Genomic DNA, 16,097 nt, shown 5'->3' on the forward strand with positions numbered 1-16,097 from the left:
GAATTTTGCTGTTATATCTCATTTACCTGAGATCGGTAATCAAAAACCTAAGTTCGCCCTTTTTCTCATAACATTCACTTCAGAACTGATTTTTGGATGCATTTGCCACGATTAGAAAACAAATGAGCGATCAGTATTCGCGTCCGATTCAAGAAGAAACAACACAAGTGCTTGAACAATGCCAACTTTGAAAAGTGGCGAATTCTTCAACTGACAATACTCATCTGTTCAGGTGAGGTAATGTGGTCAACCATTGCCCATCCGATGTATACACATTGATGTATACCGTATCAGTATTTTCCAGACAAATTTCATTCTATCAATTTCGGTCACAACATTTCGTGAAGAAAGTATAAAAATCTCATTTAGGACGAATTATGTCATTAAACGACTGTTCTAGCACGCATTCCAAGACTTTGTTATGATATAAATCTAATGTCCATCATTGGACGGCATAAAATGACAGTTAAAAGTCCATTCCCCTCACTTATTCTTGCGATAGCGGCCATTTCATATCATATTACACGCCATGTAATTTTCCAACTGTCATTCTGATTCATTGGATGTGAAATTCAATTTGAGCCTAATAACTTTGTAATCATATAAATGTTTTCAGGTTTGATGAGAGAGTGTACATCCTATTCTCATCTGCCGGGACTTAATGATCGTGCAAGCTTTATTATATTTTTTGACATCGGCTTGGAAGCACATTGGGTAATCTTTAGGCCGTTCTAGTGTGACCAAGGGCCGTCTTTGCACATATGTGCAATGAAGCCTCATGTTTTAACCATTCGCTTGTATCTACGCCAGCAAAAAAAAATTCCATCATAGTATCTAAGATTCTAATTTTGAGATTTTTCACTTATTTAAAAGCATTTTTTTTCAGTGTTAGTTCAAACTGGCACTATTTGCTAATATTCATTCATTTTCCAATATAACAGATAACGTCTTCGTTTGTCTTTTGAATATCATTCTGTTAAATGAAGCAGTTACTTCATAATTAAACATAAAATGTACCTAAAATTGACGAATGTATTGTTTAGTGTCATTTAACAAATATCGCGCAAACTTCCTTTCTGGGCTCCTACAATCTTTAAAAGGATTGAGCTCTGAAAAACCGTTAAAAGTTTTCGATCAACACAAATATTATGCACCCGCTAGGGATGTTCTGCAAAAATAAATATCTCTCGAAGGCATTTTATGGCATGCTATACGTTGCAATATTCAATATTCATATAGCAAACATTGCATAAAATGTTAACATTGAAAGAAACAATATGAAAATTTAATATTATACAAATAGTGGATGTTTGGGAGTCCGATATGGAATTTTGATGGACGAAGAAATGTCATGGCGGACGAGGCTTTGCGAGTCCGCCATGACATTTCTGAGTCCAGCAAAATTCCATATTGGGCGACCTTAAACATCCACTATTTGCTATATTATGCAACCAAATGTCTTGGCAAAGAAATCAATCCAAAGGAAAATAATGAAACAATTTGTTTTTAATGAAATTTACAAAATGTTAACAGTGTAAACTTCATTTTGATTGGATTAAAATCTTTTAGGATCCGTTACGACATTTTTTTGGATCCGTTATTGCTTTTTTGGATCCGATACGATGTGATGACTTGAAATCACATGATGTGAATCGAGTTACGCTATTGGCCAAGAACATTTGGTAGCATAATATTGCAACGTATATCATGCCATAATAGCACGCCAGTTACATTAGTTAGCCTAAGTTTTGATGAAGTTTACTCTCGCTGGATAATCTAAACTTATATTGAATTGTACCTTTTCTATGAAAGCTGCCAACTAAAATCATCCCAATGTCATTGTCATCATCAGTTTAGGTGTGTGAAATCTACGGCTAATAGATGCGAAAATTATCGCGACTCTTGAGATCCCGAAAGGGCTGTTAAACTTATTTTTAGAAAGATGGAAACAACAGCAAAATTGTTTCTTACCTTTTAACCTTTTTCATTTTAACATGGGTAGGAGGTCCCCGTTAGATTTGTCTCGCCGACATACCAGAATGCCGCACAGGCCACATTTACTTAGTTCTACCTCATTCTTCAGACTTCACCAGGGAACATTAAACTACCATATAACTAGAAAAGCCATTCGATATCATTTTGGAGATGGAACGTGTAATTATCTTAGGTCCCATGGTTATCATGCTATATGCATTATTTAGTAAGAAAGATCCAATGTTCAAATATTATATTACCGCATGAGAAGCAGTCCATCGTAGACAAATATAAACAAGACGATAGTGTTCAATATGGCTTCGTACAAAATAAGGGAAGGCAAGGGCGCCGCAAGAAGAATTTTTCAAATCCAGTTCAGCATTTGAGGCAATCTCTGGGAGGTGAGCAAGTATGCATTGGATTTGATTCCTCAGTTTGTCAATCAAATCGAAATTGACTCACGAAAATGCCCATGACATCATCTATCACAATACATGTAAGATAATATGCTTTGTGGTCTTGCTACATGAGGGCATCCGTTTGTAGTGTGATCAAAGAGTTATTTCGAGAAATAAAAGTCGTGACGCGGACCACGACATAACATCCGAGAAATGGGTTGGACCCCGTCCAGCTCAGGAATGCATAATTTCTTTACAGGTTTCTGTTGTCGAATGCTGGACTGAAACTTCTCAAGTTTAAGTTATGTCCTGTATTCTCCCTATCCGAAACGTCCTAGCTAAAACATGCATATTTTTATCCATAAAATCCTACAGTTTATTGTTCCTCAGCTTCAATCCTCCAAAAAACCAAGGTCAAATGATGTATACTCGATTCTCATTGGGATCGTTCCAATGGTCGCCCCCTCGATATGTATGTACCGTGAGACAAGACCACTAATGAATATTCATAGGTTGGAGGGTCGAGGTCTATCAATTAGACTAGTGCATGTTTTTAACTCTCAAGTACGTATTTGGAGAGGTATTGAAAAAATATTTGTTGTGGCAAGTCTACAGATATAAAGATATTATTTGATGAAAAAATTAATTTCGAATTTTGCTAATTTGGTAATAGGGGGCGTGTTTTGAGATTTTTCGGCCAGTTGGCTGAAGAGTGGAAATATCAATGTCTTTCTAATTTGTCGATTATCAAAAAATTTCCGTGGTCAACTACCAGTTTATTTTTCACCATTTACTTGCCCGACTGTCCGGAATATCATATCAAAATTTCAGATTTCACAACCCCACGCAGTATTTGATGCGTCGCGGTCAAACATTGCCAATTTAACTGCTAAGATGCTTAACAAATCAATTGTGGTCTTGTCTCCCGTTACTTAAAATATACTGATATCATGACGCTTTACCATGGGAATCAACAACAAAGGTATCATTATGGCCAGTATTTTAATCTGCCTGGCGTTGGAACTCCCCCTGCAACATGATCGAACATGATATGGTCTTTAATGATGTTGGTACTGCATGTCGTGGCCGTACTGGCTATTTTCACCACGGATGGATACCATGATTATGGTATCAAAGTCAAGATTCTGGATCGTAGCATTATTGATCGCTTCACAGATATATAATCCGGAAAAAGATAGGAACAGAAACAGAAAGAATTAAGCTTGTATGATAGCCTTCCTTCAGTTATCTTTAAGGAATCAACATCGAACTGGCGGGTCTCTAAATCAAAGTGGGGTCGTTTTGGAATTTGATGGAAAGATCTAGAGTTCACAAACTAAGCATTTTACAAAAGTCTTTTATTGAAAGTCGCAGGTTTTACCATTACACCATTGGAACAGAAGACATCCTTCCAAGAAAACCGCCCATTGAAGTGCGTTCTCTCTTGCACCGTCTGTGATTTCGGACGGCTGCAGTATGCACTTGTTGATGCCCCAAAATGGATCCATCATTGAAAAAAGTTAGTGTTATCCGAGTTCTGATTGCTTAGTCCCCGCAGGCTGTGAGGAGACGCAGTAGCCAAGGTAGAACTAGTATCGTCCACATGCAACCTTTATTTATTCTAAAAACACACCCTCAATATGGAACCTTGATTGCAGTCGCTCGAGAAAGAGTTATACTTAAGGACGTGCAGTTCACCATGAGTTCTCTTTTTATACTGGAGTTTGCCAATAACCAGTGTTTCGGGTTCATATTGATATCAACACATATGAACTATAATGCCTCTTAAGAAGTGAAAAACCAAAAAGAGCCATATTCTCTCACTTGGACATGTATTTCGTCACCTAAACCGCGAACTAATTCTTTGTCATAGACAATAGACAGGCCTTGACAATAGAAACATGATAGAGAGACTACTCTCACTGGATCTCAAGAACTCTGTTGCACTATTTGTTCATTAGTTAAACAAGCACCTAAACACTGGACAAACAACGATCTGAGATCCAGTACTTGTAACGGCAATCCTGGCGGAAGACATTAGAGAGGTTCAAATCGAGAACGAGAATGAGGAATGGGAGGGTCATGATTGTGGAGAGCATATTTGTTCAACTTTTACTGAGTCATATGTGGAGAATTGCCAACGTAGTCCAATCATCTTAAAACAATAATGTATTTCTCAGGAACTATGTTCTTTTCCGAAGAAACATAGACTGGTTACATCCCGATGCAAAATAAATATTACATACAAAAATGGACAAATCCAATTTGGCAACTACCAAGCATGCACCAAACTAACAATCATAATAATGTGCTCTAACGATTTCGTTATTCAAATTGTTTTATCGAATCAGGAAAACCATATTCGATTCAGAAGGAGAACTATAAATATCCGTCGTTTTCGATTATTTCATTAGAAACACTTTTCCGCGTTGGAAGATCTTCGTCCATTCACGGAATTGCAATTCTTATCAGTCTTGAGGCAAATTGTCTCATGTTCAATAACGACTAACCCGCTTCAATGAGCCACTCATTGCCCACTGATTATCCGCAGCTTGTCTGAATTAATCGCTTCCAATAACATTGGTCAATACGTCACCACGCGCTCAATTAACTAGAAGTCTTCGATCGTTCAAGTTGAAGTGCTCTTAAAGGAGCTAACTCAAAAATTAGATATAGAATAAACGTACCGCTTATACCAGATGATCTCTACCAGCTTGTCTTTTCGCGGAATAAGCGAAATAAAACGATCGAGAAAATATAACGGTTTTACGGTAAGATTTAAAGCTTTCCTACATTTTTTTGCCTGTAACAAAAATTTCCGATATCCCACGGTACTAGTAACGCGATTTCCATTTACTGCTCATTTATCCTTGGCGTATTATGGCATAGTCTTTGTCCAAGATTTCCGTTTCTGGGTTATCGGTCGTAGCCACAAGGTCGGTAAATTGCTCAGACATAGTCCATGGGCTGGTCGGGGGTTCTGGTTATGCGTGCGCATACGTGTCAACCTCAATATATGCATGGCTTGCGCAAGAGAAGTACGATTTTCCTCGGGACTGTACTTAAATGGAAAAAACTAGAACATAGACTCCATCGCCTCTGAAAATTGTGTCAGCGTTACGAAGGTTGCAAATGACAAATCATTCTGTATGCGCTTCAATTTCATGTCTCACATTTATCTGTTTCAGATTCTGGCACGGATGGTAAGAGGCCAATAGTGCCATGTTTACTCAATTTGTACTATCTAGCTCATCATATCTAATGCATCGCTTAGACTAACATGTAGTTTGCAGAGTCAGATTTGTAAGCATCTGATTCCACTATCGGGATGCCGTTGCGGTTTCCCGTGATCTACAGGCTTCGTAGCAATATTACCAAGCCAATGACATACAAGAAAACCTCTCTGTCATCGACACCCTGGGACTGACACGTTGTTCTCAAGTAAGACTGGTGTCCTGAATATTACAGTAGTCAATTTCGAATGAAATGACAAGTCTGGGACAAAAACCAGTGTCCTTAATTGGGAGGGAGTGTCCTGTCCAGAGTGGTGTCTGCTAAGAGAAGTTCCAGTATACATCGAATTAATCCAAAGGTGTGAAAGCTTGTTTCCAGTGTAGTGCCGCTGTTCCCGCGGTTAGTGGAATCCGATGTTTGCTCTGATCCACGGCAGTCCTTGTGCATCGTTACTCAACAGCAACTAAACTTTGACTCACTGTTGTGGACGTGCTGAAAGCAGTTCTTACCCGATGGTGGGTGCGTAAACAAGGCTGGAAAGGGGGTAAAGTAGCCCTGGGGAAACTAACCTCCCCGAGAAAAGTTATATTGTGAATTGCCTCTTCAGCTTGAATGTTGAGTACCGACGAACGGATTGCTGTGATATAACATGGCAGATATAACTGTACAAAGCGCTTGCGAATAAGTTCCATGATATCTAGCAATGTTGCACGAACTACATACAGTGTAGTTGGGATCTTAGATCTCAGAAACTAGTTTGAAATAGCGAAACAGTGATAATTATTCGTGTTGGCGCTTAACGCAATAGCTCTTGCTAAAAAAAGTAGTTAATGCTTTCTGTCATTGTTTAGAAATAGACGTTTGTTTGTGTACGTGTACGTTAACGCATACACAAAGTGCATGCACGTATGTACTTCATCAAAATAAACAAACCGATACAAAACATGATATATATATACCTTTTTTGACACATCTATTTTAGCAATAAAAACATTTTAACAATACAATTTCTGCAAATTGCACACGATATTATTCATTTAGAAGAACATTTCTTACTTTTTTTCATCTTTAAAAACATACTTGACGAAGAGAACTTCGGTAAAAAAATATACCAACTATTGCAGCATATTTAGGCAAAAGCGCTGTTAAAACTAATATATCTTCTTTTCAGAACGTACACACAGAGGATCAACTTAATACACTTATTAACCATTCTCTCACAAACAGGATAGAGGAACTGTATACGCCAGTGATTGCACCTACACCTCTTGCTCGACATGAACAAAATAGAGAGTTTTTGCAAAAGACTCCCAACACGAACGCCTATCTTACCCCTCCATTACTTTATCGGGAGGCGATAAATCGGATGGGCGTTCGCCGGCTTTGCAAAAACTCTCTAATGCAAAATGTATTTGACAACGCGCGCACCATACTTGACGGCATACGTTTATACGGCAATGCCTAACCACGCACCATTATACTATAAACCACGAACGAACGCAGCATACTTCAAACTACGAGCGTAGCATGATTTAAATCACGAACGTAGCATCATTTGATAAACCACGAACGCAGCATAGTTTAAACCACGAGCGCAGAATACTCAAACCACCACGCAGCATACTTTATGCGACGAGCACAGTGTACTTTAAATCACGAACGCAGCATACATAACGATAATAATCACTGTCGCCGCATACTTTAATAACGGTTATCTGCGAACAAAACATGCTTGACCACAATGCTTTCCCACGTACGCAGCATTCCCACGTACGCAGCATTCTTTACGAAGATAATCCAGAACGCATCCTGTATCTTATCTTGATATACAGGTTTACAGTAGTGGTCAATCCCAAATATCAAACCGGTAGCCTCTACGACTTTGTACTCCGCAGATCAAAAGCCAGGACAAGCGCATATCTATTGAAGAGACGTGACCCCTCTAATCAAATTACACCTTAATAAAAATATACAACAAATATCGTTTGTACAGTAGCCAATAATGGAAAGTAATTGATGGTAAAACCCTAATCATTTGACCAACAAAAAGGAAGACATGATGTAGTATTTAACTAATGAATGGCTATAGACTTCCGCTACCATCTCTAATCACCGCAAGAGCACCAAAATGCATCAATCAGTCGCCCTCTGCAACCTAACATCGCATTTTAGTTCATGCATTACACAGCCAACAACGACCATCTTTACTGAAAACGTTTTACAAACGTCACAACAAGTCACTCCATGCAATTCAATATCGCTACTATTCCATGCAGTGCAGAGCCGACAACGACCATCTTTCAGGAAAACGTTTTACAAACGTCTCAACAGTCACTCTATCCAACTCAATGATAGCTACTTTTTCCATGCATTTCATAGCAAACTACGACCAGATTTCAATGAAACCGTTTTACAAACGCCACAACCAGTCACTCTGTGCAATGAATGTACTATTGCATGCATTACATATCCAACATCGACCATAATGAAACGTTTTACAGACGTCACAACCAGTCACTCGTTGCATCGCTACTTATTGCATTCTTTGCCCAACCACGGACATAATTCCATCAATGAACACGAAACCGACTGAAATTCAATTCGTCTTGATGTAAAAAAGGTATTGTGACGTGTTACTAGCAGAGTGCGGTGTACGTGATTGGTAAAAGAGGTCCTTGATATTGTTAACCCTAGCATGAGTGTTCCTCCATCCCTTTCCATTATTTGTTCTTTCTTCTTTTCAGGGTCGATGCCTGTTCGATATATGGTAACAATTCGTTTATTAGTAATTGCAGAGTCTTTCAATAAATCTATTGAAAGACTCTGGGAATAGTAACGAACCATGTTCAGAATAAGGTTTCATAAAACTTGGGTCGAAATTTATGAGTTTATGTTTTAAAACTGTCGTGTTATAATGTCTCATATCTCAAATAGGGAAGAATTGCCAGGAATACGAACACTGATAAGAAGTGTTCTAAAGTGTTCAGTGGAAGCCATCGCCAGGACGGTTGACGTTGTCTTATCGTTCTAAAAACTGCATCATTTATTGCTTTTATTCATTAATTTAACAGAGGTGACATTGAAAAGAATCCCTATAATCATAAAAAGGTATACCTTCAAGTCCTAATACAAGTTCTCAAACAAGACTTAAAAATGGCAACAATCTGGTTCAGATAAAAATTACGTTACATCATATCTGATGGTATGAAGTTATATTTTGTAAGATAAAAGTATCGTAACAAAAATACCATATACAATGTATCAGAGAGTGGGTAGCTGGAATTAAATGGCCGTAGAAATAGCCTCCAGTCGTCAAACATTTTACAACAAAATCCAACCCTAATGAAATAATAATCTCTTCAGAAAACAGCATCCTCCATAACTCGTCGATGCAGCCACTGCATCAATAAAAAACAGCCGCGAACAGAAAATCCCCGCTAGGAACTAAAGCACCGCGTCTTAAGGAGTTTACCCGCCTCGTGAGGCGAGAAAAAACACCCGCGGTAACGGTTTGATGGATGGCTTTAGGGCTCATTCGCTTGGGTGACCAAAGGTCCAATATTTCTTCGCTTCCCTTCGCGTTCTGTTGACGCAGGGATCTTATGGACGAGTCATGACAAGCTATGATCATTTTCCGGACGATCAGAGAGGTTTGGTTATCGCTTGGTAGCAGGATGATGCGTGGTCAAAGGGGCGAGGATTCTGGTTCGTGGCGTCCTATACAGCGCACTCGGTCAGCGTCAACGTGCAGTTGTCTAGGTGGGCAAGCCTGGTTAAAGCGACACATTGAGGGCGCAATAAAAGTGTATGCCTTGAGAACATGTGGGTTAATTGATCGGAGATCGGAGTTATTTTTCTTAACCATTTGCCCTTACCGGTTTGAGCCCATCGACATCCACAAAGGCTATTACGTAGGTCGATTTTATCAGCATTCGACCTGATAACCCTTTGACATGACAGTAGAGCAATGGGAATTTAGGCCCAGGCGCGAGTGGGCTTTGTTTGAAGACAATAGACCGTGCATTGGGCTAGGCCTGAATTCTTTTGACTGCGAGGGCAAGTAATGACGTGCAAGCAAATATTTGCCTACTATGGCCACAGAGCACCCTGAGACAAGAAATCCCGAAGAGTCTTTTGAAAACGTCCGGAACCTTCTCGAAAAGTACAAGTATTATCGACCAGTCATAGTGAAAACAGCTGGTCAGGGCGAATCAATATCGTCACATTCCAGGCGTTCTTAGGAGTGTGCGAGGGTACATGAAATATTCAATATCAGGTTGCAGAGATAAATAGAAGCATATACAAGTTAATACGGACACTGTGACTCACCGCAGTCTAATATCTTCCTCTATTGATACTTATCATACGCTGCGAGACCGGCTTCCAGTAAAATATTGATGACAGAAAATGATCCAACAATCAGGTGTCGCGACAGAGTAGGTTAAGTGGCTTATAGTGGCTTTCCGCGATGAGATTTAGGTGAAAAGAGCATTCTTAGCTGTGTGATTATATTGGGCCTCATCATATTGACGGAACGGAACAGAATATGATGAAACATGATAAAAGCAGGCCTAAAACAGTTGGAAAGATGTTTTCCAGTTCACGATATTGCGGGAGATACACGGTTTCTCTTGCCGGCCCGGCGTCAGAGATATACATCCGTAAGTTGGCAAAAAGTGTTGGTATATACAATTCTTGTTCACGTTATAAATGCATGCCATAGCTGCCCTCTTATAACAGTAATTCTATATTACTATTAGCAATGTCGGCCCGGCATTACCTCCCTCCACTTCATACTCCCTCGAACGTGAAAACACTTCGCGAGAATTAATCATATCATCATATCCCTTTATTCCGTCAATCGGTGATGCCATCATATTGGGACGAAGCAAAGGGTAAATAGAAGTTTATCCTGAATACTTCGGTGCTACGTACACCTTGATTTTAACTCATTGAAAACGCCTGGAATCAACTGCCCCGTCAAACTTCCAAAGTTTTACTACTTTTAACTATTGCAACGTTTCACGAAAGCTTGTGAAGCCGCAATGAATGTCTCAAATTGGTAATCGAGGCCAACGACTGATACGTCGCCGCAAATCAGTGGTCTGATCAGGAAAAATCATTGAAAAGGGGCTACATGTAACTCTCTGAAAGAGAAAACGGACTGACGTTTGAATCATCATACATGTAGACATTCGACGTTATATTTCCATTGGAGCTTAGAACCTCGTTATGACGATATCCGGCCACAAAATTATCTTAAAGTATATTGTACAAATAATCGCTCCATAAGAAAACTCTATATTGGATTTTTTTCTTTGCTGGTGATATCGGCGAAGTTGTCGCAAATGAGACGAGGAAATGAATGCGACTATGGACAGGAAAAACCCACATGTTTAATGAATATCGATGATGATTACTTTGTTAACTATGAAAACTTATGATACTAGATATATCGGGTGTCCCAGAAAAAACGCCTGCTGCTATTGGTGTTTCTTACTTACACATTTGTATTGAGCAGTAGTGACAAAATTTCTATCAGATTAATATGATATTCTCAGGGCTTGTTCACACTAAACTCTGATCGATTCCTCGCTGAATTTGGCTCTCAACTAATTGAGATGATATGTCAGAAAGTGAGACGTGTTTTGTTTTGCGACACCCGACATACAGGTATGTTATCGTCGGCGTGTCTTCCTGGAGTCAATACAGAGGTCGACCAATGTTCCTTGTAAATTGACAATCGCCAACCATTTTTGCAAACTTCTGAAAAACGGGTGTACCTTCGTCAATGAGGTAAAAAAAAACAATGGGAAAGGAAACAACTTAGACCTGACTATATATGCTCAAAGAGGGCAAATTATACTAGAAGTAATCACTTTCCACAAGAAAACAGGGAGCTAGTGCTGGGTAAATATCCGAGGACATTACATTTGTCTAAGGAACGTGTTACCGTGTTTGTCCAGTAACATTCTTATTCACGTTAGTATTGTCTTTGCTCAAATAACCAGACACAGGTTAACATTTGTATTACCTCTAGCTAGCACTTGCCAGAGATTGCTAGAAGAGCACAATATATCCTCCAAGTAATTCCAAGTATATCAGAAAGGTTAAGTTGAATTTCCGATTTCGACTCTGCTTTCAGACTGAATTTCAGTCATCACGAAAGATTTTACACTGATGAACCACCTTTACTGAAATATTTGACTTGGAAGAGTGCATAAGGCGGAAATACTGAAATCGTATTTTAAGTCGGTATCGGATTCCGACCTGGAATTCAACTTCATTATTTCTGTACGACGGCAAAGTTTACCTAGAAGACAAATTGATAAAGAATCTTTTTGACATATTTTGGATGGACCTAGTTCTTTCTGTCGCTGGAGATGGATATAGCAATAATAAAACAATGGTTCTCATGAAATATGAAGACAAATAGTGCCAATGTTACCGAAAAAAGGAACAGCTTAGGTTTAGTAATATTTTTTGCCCGAAAAATCCCGAGGAACAAAAACTGACGGAAAATGAATGTAATTTTTTATAATGCTCTACTTCCAGGAACCATTTTTTACTCCTCTTGGGAATAACACTTTGAATGTTTGAAAATTCGTAAAAAAGATTTGCGGAACCTCGCTGTAGGCAGCTTTCACAACCTTTTCGTTTTCGTAAGATTTGCAAAACCTGCCTATAATGACGACCGTCATCAAATAGAGGCCCTACTGGTTGCCGCGTGAACAACCTCTCGTAAAAAATATATATTTGGTCGGCCCTGATAATCCTTATTGGGTTATTGTGGTACTTTGGCTAGTTGTCCCATGTGATCGAAGTTGATGATGACAAGACCGCCGAAGACATCACGCGCCAATCCCCCGGCCGACCCTTCTCCCCCGGCTCGTGCAACGCCGCAGTCTGAGGCAGAATAGAACCTGGAGATTATTAGTGATTTTGCCAATTTTTGCGCGGTGATTGTTTGAGGTGGTGGCGGTGGTTCACCTATTACGAATGCTTCCTCATGGCCTAACATCTCTTGCCTACATGTAGTTCACCTTTTATGGCCGGCCATGATCACCCATGAAATTTGTCATGTCTGGAGATACATGCATGTGTTTGAACAATGCAAATACATTGTACTCTGGTTTCACGGAGCTAAGACCAGTTCTGAATAAGACCTACCCGCTTAGCCAGATAGCATGCTCATCGTCGATTGATGCCATTCAAAGTAAATGTATTCAATTTCTTATGCACAGTATCAACATTCTCAAGCTTAAATTTCCGAGAGAAAAAAATCGGAAGATTTTGATAAATTCTGTCGTTCTCAGCCGACAATTTTAGAGAAGATTGACTCTGATAGCTAATACCCTCCCACCTTTTAAGTGATGAGAGAGCAGAGAACATTGGCACTATAACACAACTTAAGGTAAAAAATAGCAATGTTGCTGAGCGACCTTCGGATATTAATTTTAGATTTCAACTAAGAAGGATTGAACGATGTTGCTGTGAAACACGAAGCTGCCGTTATTGAACCGAAAAGATATCGCGGATTAAAATCAATGGTTTTATCTCCACAGTCTGTGGCGTGGTTTCGAATGAAACTGGCATTTGATTGCGTCGTGTAATGGCTTGACATTTCTTGATGGCGATTTCACCACATAATCTATCTAATTGTTACTATTGTCAAGTTTGCAATTATTGTTAATATCAAGGAATAATTTAAGATGAAATATGATCTTTAAAACCGGTATAATTCAACTTTCAAAGAAGCAAGACTCATTTTATGCAAAAATTGGATTGTAGAAACAGTCAAGATCCTAACAAATGAAACCTTTCCTTGTTCAATTTGTTCAGTTTGCATCGGGACAACTCATGACCACGTATTAATTCAAAGAATTTGCTCAGAAATATGTCACCAAGTTCCTGAAGGCAATATGGAATCGTCTCGCCCACAGAACACAGAATTAAGGACATTCCGTCTTTATCAAATAGATTTTATTGTAATCGAAGAAAATGCCCTGGGGTATGGAGTCGGTAGAAGTATTTGTATTATGAGGAAAACATAATTTTTCTTTACAACATGAACTCTAAACGCTGTTTTCTGATATCTATACCTTTGTTGACTTAGCGCTCTTTCCAATTTTCTTTATATCTTTCGTTGTTAATTCGCCGACATTTCATATCTATGACCGTACATGAATAGAGTTATCAAGCCTCAATCAACAATATTAACTACTTTGAAGTTTTTTTTCTTGCCAGAGTTAAAACTAAGCTATTTAACTTTGATATATAACTTTAGATAATTTACCTAACTCAAACAAGGGCAATATTTGGTAGACAGCTCAGATACCAATAGTTAAGTTACTAAGATAGTAGAAAACAAGCGAGCGACAAGCCATTTGACATGTCCGTGATCAAAGTCACGGTGTAATTGGACGAAATAACTACTAACATTTAATAGCCTTTTATAAGAAAATATCCTAGATTGATTAGCAACCGAATACGGCCAATAAGACCGTTTATGTTTAAGCATAGTAAGTATATAAATTGTCCATTTTGAACAGGATGGTCAGTAGGGCCAATGAATGCCAGTCAAAAAGAAAAAGTATCATTGGAAATACAAGTATATCTGATACTCGTAAAGTATATTGCTTCAAAGGTGCTGTCGACTATATAGTTCGGGCGTATTGAGTCTGGTAAAGAAAAAACCAAAAAACCAATACTCTCGTCTGACAAAAGTCTATTAGTAATAGCATATGAAGACCTGCAAGGCTAAAGTTATATGGGTAATGCATAGGATTTAGGTTGTTTTGCCAACAGCCCTTCCTATAACAAAAAGAGAAGTTTCTATGGAGCCAAATGACATGATCATTGCAAATACGGAAGGACGTATGTCGGAATGTGCAATCATGAGATGGTTGTGTTATCGTATGTAGAAATTGCCGAGAAAATAACAGATGTCTAAGAAACGAACGTAAAAAACGAGGTGATAGGCTCTATCATAACATGAAATTATCATACTGACCTTCCTGCGGTATTGCCTCCGTAGCCTTCGCCCATACCACTGTGAGAAATACGAAGTATTTGTAAGAAATACGTTTTGACGCGCGTTGTCTGGAAGCTGAGCAATGTCATTACATTGAGAGTCAAGATGGAAATTATAGGTCATTTCATCGACGACATCGTCGGCAAACCTCACCATCGCTGAGCGCGTATGCACGCAACGGAAGACCGTTTGAACTATGACCAGATACATGATTGTATAGGTCGTGCGTTCGGGCGTTCGAGTCTCGCCCAGTGTGACTGTATAGGCCTACTACATGGAAGAGTTGGCTTGAAACAGCCAGGTGCAGCGCAGTCATTTCACTGGAAACCATTTCATTCACAGCTAAAGGCTTTGAAGGAAATCCTGCGAGTGACTTTGGTGTCAAATCAATACAAATATCGTTTTACCAGCCGAGTGCGTCCTTTTTCAATTTCAACCCTTTGTGTCTGTTGCTATCTAACTCCATGTACTGCAATAAGAATATTCATCAAAGTTACCAGATCCAATGGTGCGCATGAACCCATCATTTCCTTTGGCGCAAATGATCGTCTCGACCATCATTTGAAAACTAAAATAGTCTATTCGTAATCAGAGAACAGGAGCCGTTTTCCAGCTGCGTGGGCTCAACACTGTTCATATTCGTCTGTCCCTGTTTATTTGATATTCAGGGCATTACAGGAAGCATTTTCTAGAACATGAAGTTATCTTCTTCTTCTTCCTCCAGCGCTCCTCTTTCTTTTATAGCTTTGCTACAGAACTATAGGCGTATCTCTCCAATAAACCTGGCGGTCGTCCCGTGTTCAGTCCTTCAAAAAAGTAAATGGACACACAAAAATCAAATTTTCTTGAAAACGGCTGGTGATAAATCGATGCGGTTTGCTGCATTTGATAAGACATTTAGTTGTGCATCATGGTGTCTACCACATAAAAATTAGCCATTTTATCTAATACCGACTTTTATTGATTTACAAAAGGCCCCAAAATCAACTTTTTCGTTTCCGATTTTTTTCGTACTTTTTCTTGATAGGATGAATCACCATGATGAAAATCCCACGTCCCCATCAAGGTGATGAAAATATCTTGTGTTAATTGGTGGGAAAACAGCATTTTCTGTCAAAATTTTGCACCTTGTTTATTGACTTTGGAATTACTTTGGAGAAGTCGACCATAGCCAATTATGTCAGTTTCAACATGCAGCCCGAGTGTTAATTCCTTATTGGCTGAGGTTTTGAATGGGGGTGGAAATGTTGTTAACATTGATGTATTGTAAACGCGAGGGTAAAGTAATATTGGTGAACCCATTGTCCAGCTGCCAAATCCAGGCCTGGGAGAGCTATTCATAGGCATATTAAACAAGGCCATTGAAATGGTGACATGATTCCGGTTGTCTGGGCCAGGTGAATAATATCAAGGGGGCATCTCCGCAGTAGAAGACCGGGTAACAAAACCCTTTTGCA

General features: G+C 39.1%; 1 protein-coding gene across 2 annotated transcripts in view; it reads left to right on the plus strand.

Annotated features, from left to right (window-relative positions):
- Nucleotides 1-16,097, plus strand: part of LOC135488412 (uncharacterized) — a 93,794-nt gene that overhangs the window by 37,811 nt on the left and 39,886 nt on the right. Inside the window, exon 2 of one of the 2 annotated variants that reach the window (XM_064773017.1) lies at nucleotides 5,561-5,575. The exons of the other annotated variant lie outside the window; for it this stretch is intronic. Coding sequence (XP_064629087.1) covers nucleotides 5,561-5,575 — 15 coding nt within the window. The remainder of the gene's footprint in view (nucleotides 1-5,560; nucleotides 5,576-16,097) is intronic. 2 annotated transcript variants of the gene reach the window in all.

Source organism: Lineus longissimus, chromosome 5 (assembly GCF_910592395.1).
Source record: "Lineus longissimus chromosome 5, tnLinLong1.2, whole genome shotgun sequence".
In the NCBI taxonomy this organism is placed as follows: Eukaryota; Metazoa; Nemertea; class Pilidiophora; order Heteronemertea; family Lineidae; genus Lineus; species Lineus longissimus.